Raw genomic sequence first — 17,072 nt, forward strand, 5'->3', positions numbered from 1 at the left:
GCCACAGGGGGAAGAGAGGGGACGGAGCTCCTTCGTCCCTCTCGGAAAATCTTAGTCCTTCCCTCTTGGTTTTGTTGACTCGTGGCGCCCTTCTTTTCTCCTGGAGGCAGAATAAGACACACAATCAATATTTGATCCGGTGAAAGCGACTACCTGTTACTTGGTTCCGTAAGGCTGGCTGATAGTTGACTCAATCCTCCGATGTCTTGATATTGGGGCTACACCTTCCTTGGTGGCATACAACTCAATCTGGTAATCCTTTGCCGTGAGCAAAAGGTAAGTACTCCTCGGATGCACTGGGACTTCGCTCTCACCCTAGAGGCTCGTAGCTGTGGACACAGGTAAGTACTTCACAGGTAACTGGGACTTTATCCTCACTTTAGTAGCTCGTAGCAGTGGAGAAATGTAAGTACTTCGCAGGTAACTGGGACTTTATTCTCTCACTCTGGAGGCTCATAGCTGTGGACACAGAAAAAACACTTCACAGGTGGCTGGGACTTTATTCTCACATTGGTAGCTCGTAGCAGAGGACAAAGGTAAGTACTTCACAGGTAACTGGGACTTTACTCTCTCGCTCTGGAGGCTCGTAGCTGTGGACACAGAAAAACACTCACAGGTAACTGGGACTTTACTTTCTCACTCTGGAGGCTCGTAGCTGTGGACAAAGGTAAGTACTCCACAGGTAACTGGGACTTTACTCTCTCGCTCTGGAGGCTCGTAGCTGTGGACACTTCACAGGAAAAACACTTCACAGGTGGCTGGGACTTTGTTCTCACTTTGGTAGCTCGTAGCAGTGGACACAGATGAACACTTCCCAGGTAACTGGGACTTTATTCTCTCTTTGGTAGCTAGTAGCCGTGGACAAAGGTAAGTACTTTTACCGATGACTGGGACTGTACGGTGGTCCTACAATCTCTCAACACAACAGGGATTTCGCACAAAATATTCCTCCTTATATATAGGTTTACCTTGGGGTTTTACTCACACCAATCTTGCTTGCATGTATACTTCACCACCGCCTTCACAGAGCCAGAAAGATCCGAACTCCACTCTTTCCGCTCGCTTCTTAGCGATCCCCGGATCAACGGAGCCTTCAGACATCCTCAAAAGGTGTGTGTGTGCATTTTTGACCCGCCCTTGACGGAAAGGAGCTCGCCCCGAAATCAACCGCACCTTCCTGTGTCTTTGATGCCCTATTTATATCTCTCTCCTTCACTGCATTGCCCAATCGAAAATCGCCACATTGATTTTCACACCTGTTGTTAATAAAGCCCCGTTTGTGTTGCCATAGAGAACCAGGAAGTAGTCGTGTCTGCAAAATTCGGTCCTGGCGGAACCTCTCTTCTCCATTTTAGTTCCGCCCTATAAAGTCACCCTGTGACACTTACATTGCATTACATTGACAATGAATAGAAGCTGTGCAACAGATGCCTTGGGACGGCATATTTTCCAGCCAATTACACCTCGCAGGACTGCCGGACTGCCACCACTCTGCACTCTCCTGAGTCCACTGCAGGCAGAGAGCCTGAATCTTCAGTGACCTGTGAGTCAGAGCAACCAGCCACTGAGCCCAGCTTCACCATTGAACTGGAAGTCCATCTGCCTGGCCAGATACGCGAGTCGGCTATATCACGTCATTGTGGTAGTTCTGGTGAAGTTAGAGTGCTTCGGAGAGAGCCCCGCCCACACTCCCACCACTGAGGGTGAGTCAAAACCTGTGTCTGGACATTAGACTGTGTTGATGAGTTTTATTGTCCCCAGTCCCTGCTGGTCCCATACAACCTCTCGTCATCTCCGCTGGTTCTGCCCAGCCATCCTGTCTCCTCGCTGGTCATTCAGCCATGATCTATCTGGCATCTGGTTACACCTCGCTCACCCTCTGTATGTTTGCATCGCTGGGTCAGTTGAACTGAGGCGTAACCATCTGCCAGTCGTCAACACCCTAAAGTTGCCTCGGCCCTACTCTCCCTCAGCTTCGTCATGTCCCGTTAATCCACCAGCTCTACCATGCTTGAGAGGTTGCTCTTACATACATGTAACGTTACATACTACAGTTATATGATAAACAGCTTTGTTGAGTGTTGGACCTTTCAAAAGAAACTTGCCTAAATTACTCTTAACAACAAAGTAAGCGGGCAACAGAATCTCAATTGCGGTTGCTAAGTCATTATCACTAACTTTGTATATTTCTAACATTATATTACAGTTGTAATATTATTATATTACATTTATACAAATGAATCCATAAACAATTAAACAAACACTCTGTTTTCCACATGTGAGCTGGAACTTCTTCAAAAACAAACTTCAACCATGTGTTACAGGTCGGAGCGGACCCGAGATAGCTAAAGGGTCCGCCCCTTCCTAGGTTCCACCTCGAGGAGGTTCCCAAAGTCACCCCAATGACCAGACACACAAGGTGAGAATAATATTAAAATAAACTTTATTCAAATTATTTAAAAGATAAATAGGGGAGGGAAAAAGGGGAACTTAAAATAACGGCCTCTTCAGGTTCACTTTCTCTTCCTTTACAGACAGTCATTTCTCTGGTAAGTGATCAGGGTTCTCTCTCCACAGGCTGCTGGCTGAGACACAAAAGATCAGTTATTGACACCGCTAATGACCCTCTCTCACTTCTCCAGCTTGAGACGTCGCACAGTAAGTACGGTTCAGGTAAGGCTTCAGGTTTCCTCTCTCCACAGGCTGCTGGCTGGGACACAGAAGATCGGTTATTTACACTGCTATTGACTCGCTCACCTCTCCAGCTTGGGACAACGTACAATAAGAACGGCACAGGTAAGATTTCCACGTTCACTTTTCTCTCTCCACAGGCTGCCGACTATCACCACGGTAATATTCACATCCAGGGACTCGCCCACAGCATATGCCAGGTAGTAAAATAACTGGTACCCGCAGCCTTTCGTTCTCCCACGGCGAGGTTGGTGGAGGCGGGGTTTTCTGACAATATACACACACAGCAACACACTGCACCACTTCAAAGTGTATTTTCACAGCAACACAGACTCACCCACAGCACTCGAGGTGAACACTTAGGACGCCCCGTATTCCTCCACTTCACCGGAGCCCGTAGGCGCTGTTAACACGGGCCAGTAACGTCCACGTCGCTGTAGCGGGCCCAAACTCGTCTTCCTCCGGCTCTCCCACCACACTGCTCCGTGGCAGGGCCGTCACTCCCTTCCCTGGAGTCTTTCAATACAGAGAGAGTAAATACACAGCGTAACCACAATCAATGGTGCATACTCACAGTCACTGTACAATCCTCTCCAGTACTCTCCTCTTCCTTCCACACAAATATATGTTTCCAACAACACACGGCGAGGTGTCTCTTCCTAGTGACAGTGTTACACAACAATTCCATTAAGTTCTAATTTCTTCATAGATGTGTCCACTCACTCTAACTCCGTTTTTCTTCTGTTTCGTTTCAGTTCCCAGCGATTTCCTGTCGTCTCCCAGCTACTACGGTTTGTTCTGTCCCACACAGCCACGCCAGCTTCAGCCTAAATGACACCAGCAGCGAAGACAACCAGCAACAACAACAACTTCTTCGTGGTGCTCCTTTAAATGATCCACAGCATACCTTCCTTTCGCCTCCTGCAGCTCTGTACTCTCTCCGCTCGCTTCCCAGCGATACCCGGATCAACAGAGCCTTCGGGCCCTTCAAAAGGTGCGTGTTTTCAGTCCGCCCTTGGCGGAAGAGGAGCTTTCCCGAATCAATCGCGCCTTACTTGTGTTCCTGCAGAGCTATTTATGTCTCTCATCCTCACACAGCCTCCAATCACAATTTGCTTCTTTAATTCTTCGCACCTGTGGCTCAAAAAGCCCTGATTTTGATGCCCTTGGAAACCAGGAAGTACTAGTGTGTCGTCAAATGCGGCCTGGGCGGAACCCCATCTTCAGGCGGAACCAATCTCTATCACTTTTGGTTCCGCCCTCCAATAGTCACCCTGTGACACATGCATTCCTAATGTTAGGTTCCCCGGATGTTTATACAGCGACTGTGTTCTTCCAAAACCAGACACGGTGGAATCTTTAAAGGCATGTTTACTGATTATTGAAACACTGCATATGGTTTCCTTCATCCCTAGCCCCTACATGTGTTATTTCCCTAAACGCAAGCTGTGGGCGGGGCTACAAAAGTAGTTGTTGCCATTCGAATTTGTAATTCTCTTTTTAAAATCTCTACAATGTGACACATTAAAACATTCCTGGGCCGACTGTTTTCTTGGCTTGGTTCCAAAAACTGTTATATTTCAGTAACCAAGACGTTTTCAGTTTTGAAACTTGGATGTTCGTTTATGTACGATAACCTCTTATAAAACAAAAATAAAGTAAAAATTGATTCTTTCACAGATTCTTTATTACTCTCTAGTGATTTAATGAAAACAAATCTGCTATGACCTATTGCTAATGTAAACAGTCTTGTTTATTTGTTTACAGTAGTAAATGTGTTAATATAGTGCTAGTCATTTGTCCTATATAAGTTATTGTTTAGTTTTGCATGAATTATGAAACTTCTCAGGAGTTCTCTTGGAAGTATGAAAAAATAGTATTTATTGATTAGTTAATAGTGAACTACCACAATCGTCTGTGTGCTATTACTTACTAGTTTTGTAATCAGAGTTTCTTGTTAGTAAACAGTTGTTAATATTGCATTACTCATTTGTCCTTGCATAGTTTATCATTCAGTATTTTAAGGTGTTACCAAAATATTTAGCAGCTCTACAAAAGGAAGCAGTATCTGAACACTGAACCAGAGTGAACCTTGAGCTCTTCCCATCATTGTATTAAGATTCTGCCAGACTGCTCTTGTATTTCCACTATTAACCATTTAATCTCATTCCGTTCATCATATCCAAAGGCAGCAGTGAGTAGAAGCAATCGGAGGTAAATCAGTTTACTGTAAATAATATAAATGATCACAGAGGTACAGACAGCAGATAATCCAGATAGTGAAACAGATGGCAAACACCGAACATACAACCCCTGCCCCCTCTTGGCTCCTCAGACCATAATACAATTTTGTTGTTGCCATAATACAGACAAAAATTGAAGAAAAAAAAACACAAAATCTGTTCAAAAACCATACAAATCTGGAATAATGATTCAGTGGACACTTTAAGGGGTTGTTTTGAACTTACTGATTGGGAGATGTTTTTTTAGAGCAACATGGGCGAGCTGTTTCACTATCTGGATTATCTGCTGTCTGTACCTCTGTGATCATTTATATTATTTACAGTAAACTGATTTACCTCCGATTGCTTCTACTCATTAATATGTGACAGTGAAGGACTCATTCCAACCACTAGTGGCCGCTAGAGTGCGAAACTTTAACAAATACTCAGCAGCAGAAGACTTTCCATGTTTTAGATTATACAGATTATCACAAACAGATGCATCACAGTTGGAATACCAAATACTTCTTGGAAATAGTCCATAAATGCTGAGATGGAATGTAGTGATGACCCCTTCTGCTGCCAGATGGAATTCAGCCCAACCCCTGAATTCTTTGGGTTACGTTCACTCTTCTCAACGCGCAGCCGGCGCTGCTTTCGTGGGCTTCCCCCCCTATCCCAAAGCACTCACAGATGACCTAGTCCTGGCGCAGCAGAGCAGTTCTCTCCCAGCTGCAGTCTCTCCCAGGGCAGAGTATGATGAAGTCCCGCCTCTCAGGAAATAACACCCCTTTTGTTTTGCCTAGCTTTTGACAAAAAGACTCTCAGATATTTCACAGATTCAACTTTCATAACCAAGAGACATGACAGAGAATTTAACAGTGACCGGTAAGTAACAAATGCATCCTGTGTATTTAGACACTTAAAAGTCTTTCTTATTTATTTCATACACTGTAAAAAAATACTTTGCTGCCTTAAAATTTTTTGTTGAATCAACTTGGATTTACAAGTCATTTCAACTTACTATTATTTATCTTGACTAGAGATGAGTTGTTATAACTACAGGTGAGTTGTTATAACTTATAAATTTAAGTTTCTCAACTATATTTTATAAGTTGTGACAACTAATTTCTGTTGACATGACTTGTAAATCTGAGTTGATTTAACAAAGAATTTTAGGGCAGCAAAGTTTTTTTACTGATTGGGAGATGTAATATTAATATTTTAAAATTAGCACAACAGGAATACTTTTGTCAAAACATTCATAATTATTCAAGTTATTAATTCTTCAAGGGTAAATAATATAAAAACAAGAAGTGAAAATTGTAATGTAAAAATGTAATATGGACAAACCCAGCAGTTGGATTTATATGAACCTAGAAAATATCCATATATGTGACCCTGCCTTTAAAAACTCAGCTAAAGGTTTATGTGATGTAGAGGTACTGTTGTAAAATGATCATACTGTAAAAAATACCTTGATCTCTTTAATCGAACTTTGATTCTCAAAATATCAGTGTTAGATTATGAAACTTTAACCTGAATTTTACAGACAATGACACCCAGCATTTTGGTTTAAAAACGAGCATACCTTAATTAAAACTCAAGTGTTAGGTTTTTCCATTTTTGACCTACACTGTTAGATGTCGCTGTAGATTTAGCAGTACATTACTGTAAAAATCCACAGTACTATACTGTATGTGTACATTACAGTACAGTACTGCAGTTCATAATGCATTCTGGGTAAATTTCTTTGAGCGGGAAAATTTTACAGTATATTTTGGTCTTGATGTAACCTTGCTGTAGCCATTGCTGTAATGTGCCAGGTGTACTTGCAATAATCAGAGAAAGTGCGCCAGAGTCAAATCACACAGACCGCACAACTCCTGGCTGCAGCTGAAGGAGGACGATTGATTTCTGGCAGTTCGGTAAGTTTGAAATATTTCTGTTTCATGAAAACTTAATTTTTAGTTTAAGAATGTTGTCAATATTTTGTCACAATATTGTTTTAAACGTGCAATGAGAGAGAAAAACGGTCGCCAACAAAGTTTCAATCTCCCTCAGAAAGTAAGCTAACGTTATACACAGATGTCTACCGCTGCTTTAACTCGCTTTACACCTTTATTAATGAATATAGGGTTGTTTTAACTAAATTATGAGGGTTTTGGTGAGTTTATATTGTGTTGAAAGTGTGGTGACAATGAAACTATTTTTAACGAAATGGACAAAGACCACCCGCCAGCGCAATCTTGCGGTCCCGGCATAATGGTCGTTTATATCTGCGTTTCATCCGTTCAGTTAGCGTCAGAGAAAAGTATTAAGTTTGACTGTTTGGCAAGGCTGACTCGTGGTTGTAAACAGATAGGACTTGACACCCCGTACACAGCATACTGTACTCCTCCACAGAAGTGAAAACAAGAAACCTCATATTTAACTGGATACATGCATCGAACTCATCACAGCTTTAACTTCGACCAAATATCATTCAGACCTGGGCTCATCTTAATATCAGATGAACGTAAGGGATTGCCGCGCTTATTGTTGTTGTTATTATATTACGGTATATCAGCAAAAGCAGAGAATATCTTCTCTAAAGCGTTTTTCACGTCCAGTAAGTTGTCCAATACATTTTTATGGCATATTGTTTCCACCACTTCAGATGCATTACATGCAGTATATATAAGTTTCCAAAACACATCAAATCAATGCACGAAAGAGAATGGGCTCCGCATTTACGTACCTTTGTCTTCTCGTCTCTGTCATCTGATCCTTCATCTCTGGATGTAAAATAATCCATAATAACATTGTGTAGGAAACTGGCATCACCAGGATTGCTCAGATTTAGGCGATCATGTTTATCTTTAAAGTGAGCAGCTAGCTACTAACTTAGTTAAAAAACTTTGCGTGAAATAGTGTTACACCGCAGCCGGTCCGGGTAAAACATTAAAGGGACAGTCTTTTTACCTTGTCACTATAAATCGCTATTTTCTGCACTAAACGAGACATTTTCAGAGATTTTCTGTAGACAAGATGTTATAGAATAATAATAAAAAAAGACTTATTTAGATATTTATATATAATATATATATTTGTTTTACAACTGACTAAACACTTACAGAAAGGTTTTATTTGTTAGCATAGCATGATATTAGATTTAAACACTTAATACATTTTTAAATCAATCACTTTGTCTCTGCACAATGAACATTATCAAATATTATTAATGTTGTAAAATATATTGTTCATTGTTAGTTCATATTAGCTAAGGCATTACCAAATGTTAAGGAATAAACTATTGTAGTAAAGTGTTACTAAATTTTCTTTTACCATTTCTTTCACAATGTCTACTTATTTCTATGGCTAACAGATTTTGTAACATTTGTCTTTTTTACAGTCTTACCATTGCTTGTAAGCTGGATTGGGTAAGATGGATCATCTTTAAAGGCACAGGCAAGTACATGATGTACAGTTACAAGTCATGTATTTTTTTGACTGCAATATTAAATGCTTTCACGTCACATATAAAAGTACACAGGAATGTGGCTAATCACTTTTTATTTGTAGTTTACCTGAGTGTCCTTGCACTTTTCAGGAGTTAAGGCAGATGTGGATTCACAACGGGTGATACCAGACACACACCAAGCACATTGTTCGGTAAGTTTGCACTTTACCACTACAGTTTCTTTAAATACCCATGTATACACTCATTCACAATTCCCACACACAACACTGTAACACGACCATACACAACATGTACACAATTGTCTTTGTTTGCCATGTAGATATACAAACAGAAATATTCAGACTTTGGTTATAGGAAATTTAATAATTGTATTTATTTAGCAGAGGTGTCCCTGGACTTTATTGACAAAAGATTTTGTTTTCAGAATAAAAAGTTGTGTCCAAATCAGTAACAATTGTTCTTTCTGTTCAGGACATTCAATCATGACATGATCCAGGTGGATGCTGTCCATTGAGGAAAGAGTTTGTTCCGAGGTAAGTGAATCTTCTGTATTTTAATGTAATTAGGTGTGGAACAGTAGAATAAGAGCAAAAGGTTTCAGAATAGGAGTAAATTCAAGGCTGAGTTTAGTTTTTTAAAAATCTTTTTCTATCTTATATTTGTTGACTTAATGTTTATGATATTTCTAACAGGTTTCTGGATAGAATTAATTCCAAAGATGGGAAAAAGTTTACATCCAGACAAGGAGCAAGCAAAAAGACAAGGAACTTGGTGCAGAGAAAAGCTGTGGCCATTAACCCCCATGTGAACAGCTTCATGCAGTCCCTGATTGAGTTCGAATGGACGACTTCAAAGTAAAGGCCACTGTGGTCTGTCTGCCACAGTTTAATTTTTAATTTATTTTTAGGGTTCAATGAAATTCAAGTAGAATATTTAAAACTATGGGCCAGTGTTCTTTTTACCACAGTGAAATGTTACCTTTTAGTCGATGATGGACTTTAAACTGAAAACTTCAAACTATGGAACAGTGTTCTATTTGCCAGAGTTAAATATGTTACAGCAGGGGTCTCCAAACTTGTTTATACTTATTGATTTTATTTTATTTAACTTGTTTATATGTTTATTATTGTTTAAAATCTTGTTTTAAATATGTTTTGTTTCAATTAAATGTTTTTTTTTTAAATAAAATTTTGATACATACATTGCTTGGATTGCCTTTTAATTCATTTTGTTTTAATTTAGCATTTTTACCATATTAATAACTATAGATTTAAACCTAAATATCTAGCTATTATATATAATATTATTGTATTAACTGTAATAAGTAATAAATAGTATTTATGGGTCAATATAGACATTACAGTAAATTACTGTAAAAATAGACTACTGTAATAAAATATTGTAAAATTACAGTACAGTACTGCTTTGTAACTATACAGTACTAGTTTGTGTACTGTAAAATGTTATTACAGTACAGTACTGTAAAACCAAAATACAGTAACTTACTGGCAACCGTGCTGCCAGTACCGTACTGTAAAAATACAGGGAAATCGTTAACAGTGTAACTAAAGGTAGAAACAAGCCAGCTTTAACCACAAATTTAACCAATGAGCACAAACATTTAAACTATACATTTCAAATACATATATGATTCTGCATTGTGCCTACTGTAACCACTAGATGTCATTACAATATCTTGAGTCAGCTGCATGTTCCTCTTTGTGGCGTGACTTCATTTTGGCTACTTTTTAAATGGAAGAGCAATGAGATTGAATGCATAACAAACAGCTGTACAATGATCTAACATTGTCATTTTTAAACTTTCCCATTATTCAGACTATGGTGATTACTATGATCAAGCAGATAGTAATGTTGCACAGCCACACAACAACAGCAACACGAAGGCCTTCAGTGAAGTTTTTCTTCCGACTTTCTACAGCATAGTCTTCATCATTGGCTTCATCGGGAATGGCCTGGTAGTGTGGGTCCTCATCAGATACCATCACAACTTCAATATGACAGATGTGTGCCTCTTAAACCTCGCCATCTCTGACCTGCTCTTTGTTGTGTCACTTCCCTTCTGGGCTCATTCAGCCATGGCTGACTGGATTTTTGGTAAATTCATGTGTCATACCGTAACGGGCCTTTACACGCTGGGTCTCTACGGCAGTATCTTCTTCATGGTGCTTATGACAGTGGATCGCTATCTCATCATCGTCCATCCCCACAGTATCTTTTCCAAGAACCGCTCTGCCAAAATGGGTTTGGTTCTGGCTGTGATCGCGTGGATCCTCAGCCTGTTTGCATCTCTCCCAAATATTATAATTGCCCATCAGTCCAAGGAGATGAATAATTCAACATATTGCAGATCACACTATTCAAGTGATGCCATGAAGACTTTTATTTACTTTAAGATAAACGTCTTGAGTCTGTTTCTCCCTCTGATTATAATGGGGTATTGTTACGCACGGATCATTCCAACTCTGATAAGCATAAAATCACAGAAACGACACAAAATCATCAGACTCATTCTGGCTGTGGTGGCTGTTTATTTCCTCTTTTGGACACCATACAACATTACCATATTACTTCTCTTTATGCAGACACAAGGCTACATGCAGTCTTCTGAATGGGATAACAATTTGAAACTGACTATGCAATGGGTGGAGACTATCGCCTTCAGTCACTGTTGCCTCAATCCCATCATCTACGGCTTTGTTGGAGAAAAGTTCAGGAGAGAAGTCCTAAAGGTGGTAAAGGAGCAGTTTCCCATGTGCTTCAGACAATGCTCATCTTTCTCACAACAGTTATCTGAACGCAGAACCTCTGCTTTCTCAAGATCAAATGAATATTCAAGTACACACATGTAGTGCAATGCTGATTCAGTGTGAAATGATAGCGTTTATTCTCCCTTTGTTAAAACAAAGAGTATTTTCATTTTTATTTATAATTTTTATATATTTTTTTAATAAAATTTCAAATTATTAAAATATTTTTCTATTTTAGCTTGTAGCAGTTTAGCTGGTAACACTTTATTTCAATAGTCCACTTTAGACATTTTACTAATTATAAGTAACTTTGCAACTACTTATCAACTACCAATCTTTAGAGAATTAGTAGACTGTCTGCCTAATACTAACACTTAATTGTGATGATTTCTCAACAGACATTCAACTGACTAAGTATCTTTGCCGGTGCATGTCAACTTATTCCAGTAACCCAAACCTCTACCCTAACCCTAACCCTTACCGTCTACTAATACTCTAATGACAGTTGGTTGACGTATAGTTGCAAATTATTAAAAGTTAGTTGACATGTAGTTGCAAAGTTGTTTATAGTTAGTAGAATGTCTAAAGTGGACTATGAAAATAAAGTGCAACCGTTTAGCTTATAGCTTTGTAAAGTTGGATTGCTTTTTAAATTTACTGAATGTGAGAAAATACAAAATGTAGGAATATGTGCAATGTAGTATTCCTGGAAGTATTAAAGGAAATATAATGTAGTAGACTGTGTCTATATGGCCTCATCATGTGGTTGGTGTGTTTGTTTGAGTAAGTGTGTGTGTGTGTTTTGGGGGCTGCCTGTACCTTAAAGAGAGGAAATAATCTTTAGCGTAGCTGTAAACCCCATTAGCTGCAGTCATGCACGGAGTTTGAGGAGAGGGCACTGCCCCCCAGACCAGAGACAATTATGATTTTGTCTGAGCTATTTAAACCGCCAGATCTACCTATCTCAGTATGCTTATTAAAGAAAATCATAACAACCCTCGTTTCCTCTTTAGCACAGTTGCGAAACTGACTAGAAACAAAGAACAAACAGAAACCAATAGTAAACTCCAACACAATAGTAACGACTTCATGAACTTCTTTACTAACAAAATTATGTTTATTAGGGAAAACATAGAAACTACGCAAGCAGCCCCCACTCTACCCAATAGTACATTTACCACTAGATTACCATACGAACATCTTGAGTCATTTAAACCTACTACAATAGAAGAGCTCTCTAAATTAGTAACGTCATCTAAATCATCGTCCTGTATTGGACCCCGTTCCCACAAAATTACTAAAAGAGGTATTTCATGTAGTGTCAGACACGGTACTAAATATATTTAACTCATAGAATTAGGATACATTCCAACAGCTTTCAAACTAGCAGTTATTAGACCGCTCATTAAAAAAACAAACCTTGACCAGGGAGATCTTAATAACTTTAGACCAATCTCAAATCTACCTTTTCTTTCTAAAATATTAGAAAAAGTAGTGGCAACCCAGCTACGCACATTCATAGCGAATAATAATACATATGAAAAGTTCCAATCAGGATTCAGGCCCCACCATAGCACAGAAACAGTGTGCTTAGAGTTACAAATTACCTCCTATTAACATCCGATCGTGGTGAAATCTCAATCCTTATATTACTAGACCTTAGTGCAGCCTTTGACACAATAGATCACACAATCTTACTCAATAGACTAGAAAACTATGTTGGCATCAGTGGTCAGGCGTTAGCCTGGTTTAGATCGTATCTAACCAATCGATATCACTTTGTTTATGTAAATGAGGAAGAGTCCTATCACTCCCCCGTTAAATATGGCGTACCTCAGGGATCATTTCTAGGTCCTATCCTGTTCTCGTTATGTTACCTCTAGGAGACATTCTCAGGAAACATAACATAAGTTTTCACTGCTATGCGGATGATACCCAGCTTTACATCTCATCACATCCTAGCGAAACCCACCAGTTTGCCAAGCTAACAGACTGCATTAGTGATATTAGGACTGGCACATAACTTTCTTATGCTAAACTCCAAGAAGACTGAGATACTTATTATTGAACCAAATCGCTCCAAACATAATAGATTACAAGTTGCCCATAGATGGCTGCACGGTGGTGCCATCTTCCACGGTTAAGAATTTAGGCGTAATGTTTGACAGCAATCTATCTTTCGATAGTCATATCTCCAACGTCTGCCGCACAGCATTCTTCCATCTTAGAAATATCTCAAAAATACACCATATGCTGTCTGCATCAGATGCAGAAAAGCTTATCCATGCTTTTATGACCTCTAGAATAGACTATTGTAACTCGTTACTCGGGGGATGCAATGCAAATCAGGTAAACAAGCTACAGCTGGTTCAAAACGCCGCCGCAAGAGTGTTTACTCGAAGTAAAAAGTTTGACCACATTAGTCCAATTCTGGCATCTTTACATTGGCTACCAGTTAAATAATCGCATACAATTTAAAATATTACTAATCACCTACAAAGCCTTAAATGGCCTAGCGCCCTCGTATATTAAAGAACTACTATCAGAATACAATCCACCACATAAACTGCGATCACAAAATTCTGGTTACTTAATTATCCCTAGAATATCAAAAGTGTCTAAAGGTGGTAGATCCTTTTCCTACTTGGCCCCTAAGCTCTGGAATGATTTACCAAAAAATGTTCGAGTATCAGACACAGTCGAGCCATTTAAATATAAACTTAAGACATTCTTCTTTAACAAAGCATTCACATAGAATGTCCAGTAAATGTACTTTTCCTGCAGTAGTTATTTTGTCTAGAACAAAGCACTCACATACCTCTATTTTACTCTTGCCGCAATAGTTAGCCTGTCTGGAACCGAGCTGAATTAAACCACTATAATGTATGACACTTGCATTACATGCGAACGGCCCCTACGCTAATAGAATTCTGTTTTTGTCTCCCTGTCTCGTCCTCGACCCCGAGATGCGCGACCATGTGACGATGTGAGGTGCTTTATTAGATCAGATTTACTTGCCACAGACGTGGAGAGACTTTTTCTTCATGGGCATAAGTTTGCACATTACACAAACATTCTTGCCTTTCACCTCAACAATGGAAAAGTAGTGCTTTATACTTCGTGTTTGCGACCGCTACCTTTGAGCTTGTTGTACTTGCCATCGCCCTGTCAACGGTGTTTTCGGAGTGATTGATGCGCGATGACCGGGCTGCATGTCAGTGCTTTGAGATGGGCCACAGACAGCAGCAGCACCGCTGCTCGTTGAGAAGACAAAACGACGCGTATTTTCATGTCAGTCTACAAAAGTCTCCAACCACGCCAGAAAAGATAGCTAGATTTGTCCTATAAAGTCGCTAAAGTGATAGAAAGTTGCTAAATCTAGAGACAAAGTGACCAAGTTGCTCAGACTTTTTAACACTGCTGCTCGCTCCTCTGACTTGGACTGCACGTGTGGGCGGGCCTTTTTGTGAACTCTGCCTCTGGTTGGCTACCGATGGAAATTAAGCCAATCATCATTCGTTATGTTTCTCACAACACACACAAGAGAAAAACAGTGTTTGGCTGAGAGAGTGAGCATACGCGGCTGAAAATCACTACAGTAAGATCAATTTTAGTAACGCGCCGCATTTTAATGTCAGTAACGATAACGGCGTTATAACGGGGGAAACAGTAATTTACTTGATTACTCGTTACTGAAAAAAATAACGCAGTTACTAACGCCAATTACTTATAACGCCGTTATTCCCATCACTGGTCATCTCTCCCCGACTCAGCCCGGCGGTCATCTCTCCCCGACACACAGCCCGGCGGTCATCTCTCCCCGACACACAGCTCGGCGGTCATCTCTCCCCGACACAGCTCGGCGGTCATCTCTCCCCGACACAGCTCGGCGGTCATCTCTCCCCGACACAGCTCGGCGGTCATCTCTCCCCGACACAGCTCGGAGGTCATCTCTCCCCGACACAGCTCGGAGGTCATCTCTCCCCGACACACAGCCTGGCGGTCATCTCTCCCCGACACAGCTCGGCGGTCATCTCTCCCCGACACAGCTCGGCGGTCATCTCTCCCCGACACAGCTCGGCGGTCATCTCTCCCCGACACAGCTCGGCGGTCATCTCTCCCCGACACAGCTCGGAGGTCATCTCTCCCCGACACAGCTCGGAGGTCATCTCTCCCCGACACAGCTCGGCGGTCATCTCTCCCCGACACAGCTCGGCGGTCATCTCTCCCCGACACAGCTCGGCGGTCATCTCTCCCCGACACAGCTCGGCGGTCATCTCTCCCCGACACAGCTCGGCGGTCATCTCTCCCCGACACAGCTCGGCGGTCATCTCTCCCCGACACATCTCGGCGGTCATCTCTCCCCGACACAGCTCGGCGGTCATCTCTCCCCGACACAGCTCGGCGGTCATCTCTCCCCGACACAGCTCGGCGGTCATCTCTCCCCGACACATCTCGGAGGTCATCTCTCCCCGACACAGCTCGGCGGTCATCTCTCCCCGACACAGCTCGGCGGTCATCTCTCCCCGACACAGCTCGGCGGTCATCTCTCCCCGACACAGCTCGGCGGTCATCTCTCCCCGACACATCTCGGCGGTCATCTCTCCCTGACACAGCTCGGCGGTCATCTCTCCCCGACACAGCTCGGCGGTCATCTCTCCCCGACACAGCTCGGCGGTCATCTCTCCCCGACACAGCTCGGCGGTCATCTCTCCCCGACACAGCTCGGCGGTCATCTCTCCCCGACACATCTCGGAGGTCATCTCTCCCCGACACAGCTCGGCGGTCATCTCTCCCCGGCTCAGCCCGGCGGTTAGGCCTATCTCTCCCTTGCTCTGTTCAGTGATAATATCTCCCTAGCTTTGCTCAGTGGATTTCTCTCTCTCTCCCTCTCTGCCTCAGTATATTTTAAAAAATGTATCATCTGCATCTGGATCCTTGTGTGTTTTTGTATCTTGACAATAGGTAGATAAGACGATACACTCAGGAGAGATGTATGTGTTAACGAGACCGGACGGGGAATGAATAAATAAGGCAGTTCTTTTATACTGTGATCAGGTGATTAGGAACAGGTGATGGTGATTAGAAGTCAGATGACGCAGAATATTGAGGGAGACCCTACTGGAAAACCAGCATACCAGCAAGACCAGGATATTTTGTGTTTTGGTGCTGGTTCGCTGATGACCACCAGCATAGACTAGCATTATTCCCATGATTGGAATGATGCTGGTCTATGCTGTTTTTTCTGTGTTTTTTTTAACAGTATGTTTATTTATTAACCCAAAATGTGTTCTGTCCAATATCCAGCATTGGGATAAAAATAACCAAGTAGAATTTAGAGTGTTAATGTAGCTTAAAGGAATATTCCATTTTCTTAAAAGAAAAATCCAGATAATTTACTCACCACCATGTCATCCAAAATGTTGATGTCTTTCTTTGTTCAGTCGAGAAGAAATTATGTTTTTTGAGGAAAACATTCCAGGATTTTTCTCATTTTAATGGACTTTAATAGAGCCCAACATTTAATACTTAACTCAACACTTAACAGTTTTTTTCAACGGAGTTTCATAGGACTCTAAATGATCCCAAACGAGGCAAAAGGGTCTTATCTAGCAAAACGATTGTCATTTTTGACAATAAATATAACAAATACACTTTTAAAGCACAACTTCTCGTCTAAATCCGGTCCAGCGCGATCTAACGTAAATGCGTAGTGACGTAGGGAGGTCACGTGTTACATATATAAAACGCACATTTGCGGACCGTTGTAAACAATAAACTGACACAAAGACATTTATTATATCAGTTGACATACAACAACGTAGGAACGGTCCTCGTTCTCAACACTTGTAAACACTGGGGCGGAGTTTCGCGTTCGTCCTCTGTGACCTCTTGACGTCATGACGTATTGCGTGGGGACACGTTGGC

The 17,072-nt window shown here is 41.2% G+C and overlaps 1 protein-coding gene across 1 annotated transcript; it reads left to right on the forward strand.

The window, feature by feature from the left end:
• Nucleotides 1-5,662: 5,662 nt before the first annotated feature.
• On the forward strand, nt 5,663-11,902 carry LOC135728128 (C-C chemokine receptor type 5-like). Its single transcript, XM_065246233.2, has 2 exons — nt 5,663-5,801; nt 10,213-11,902. Exons 1-2 carry the CDS (start codon nt 5,777-5,779, stop codon nt 11,244-11,246), a joined length of 1,059 nt encoding a protein of 352 aa, XP_065102305.2. The 5' UTR covers nt 5,663-5,776; the 3' UTR covers nt 11,247-11,902.
• The last annotated feature ends 5,170 nt before the right edge of the window (nt 11,903-17,072 follow it).

Source organism: Paramisgurnus dabryanus, chromosome 13 (genome assembly GCF_030506205.2).
Source record: "Paramisgurnus dabryanus chromosome 13, PD_genome_1.1, whole genome shotgun sequence".
NCBI lineage: Eukaryota > Metazoa > Chordata > Actinopteri > Cypriniformes > Cobitidae > Paramisgurnus > Paramisgurnus dabryanus.

Bases quoted from the DNA above. Each gene is read 5' to 3' on its own strand.
- LOC135728128 (XM_065246233.2), top strand. From the start codon at position 5,777: ATGACAGAGAATTTAACAGTGACCG. The intron at 5,802-10,212 runs GTAAGTAACAAA...CCCATTATTCAG, and splicing joins AGAGAATTTAACAGTGACCG to ACTATGGTGATTACTATGAT.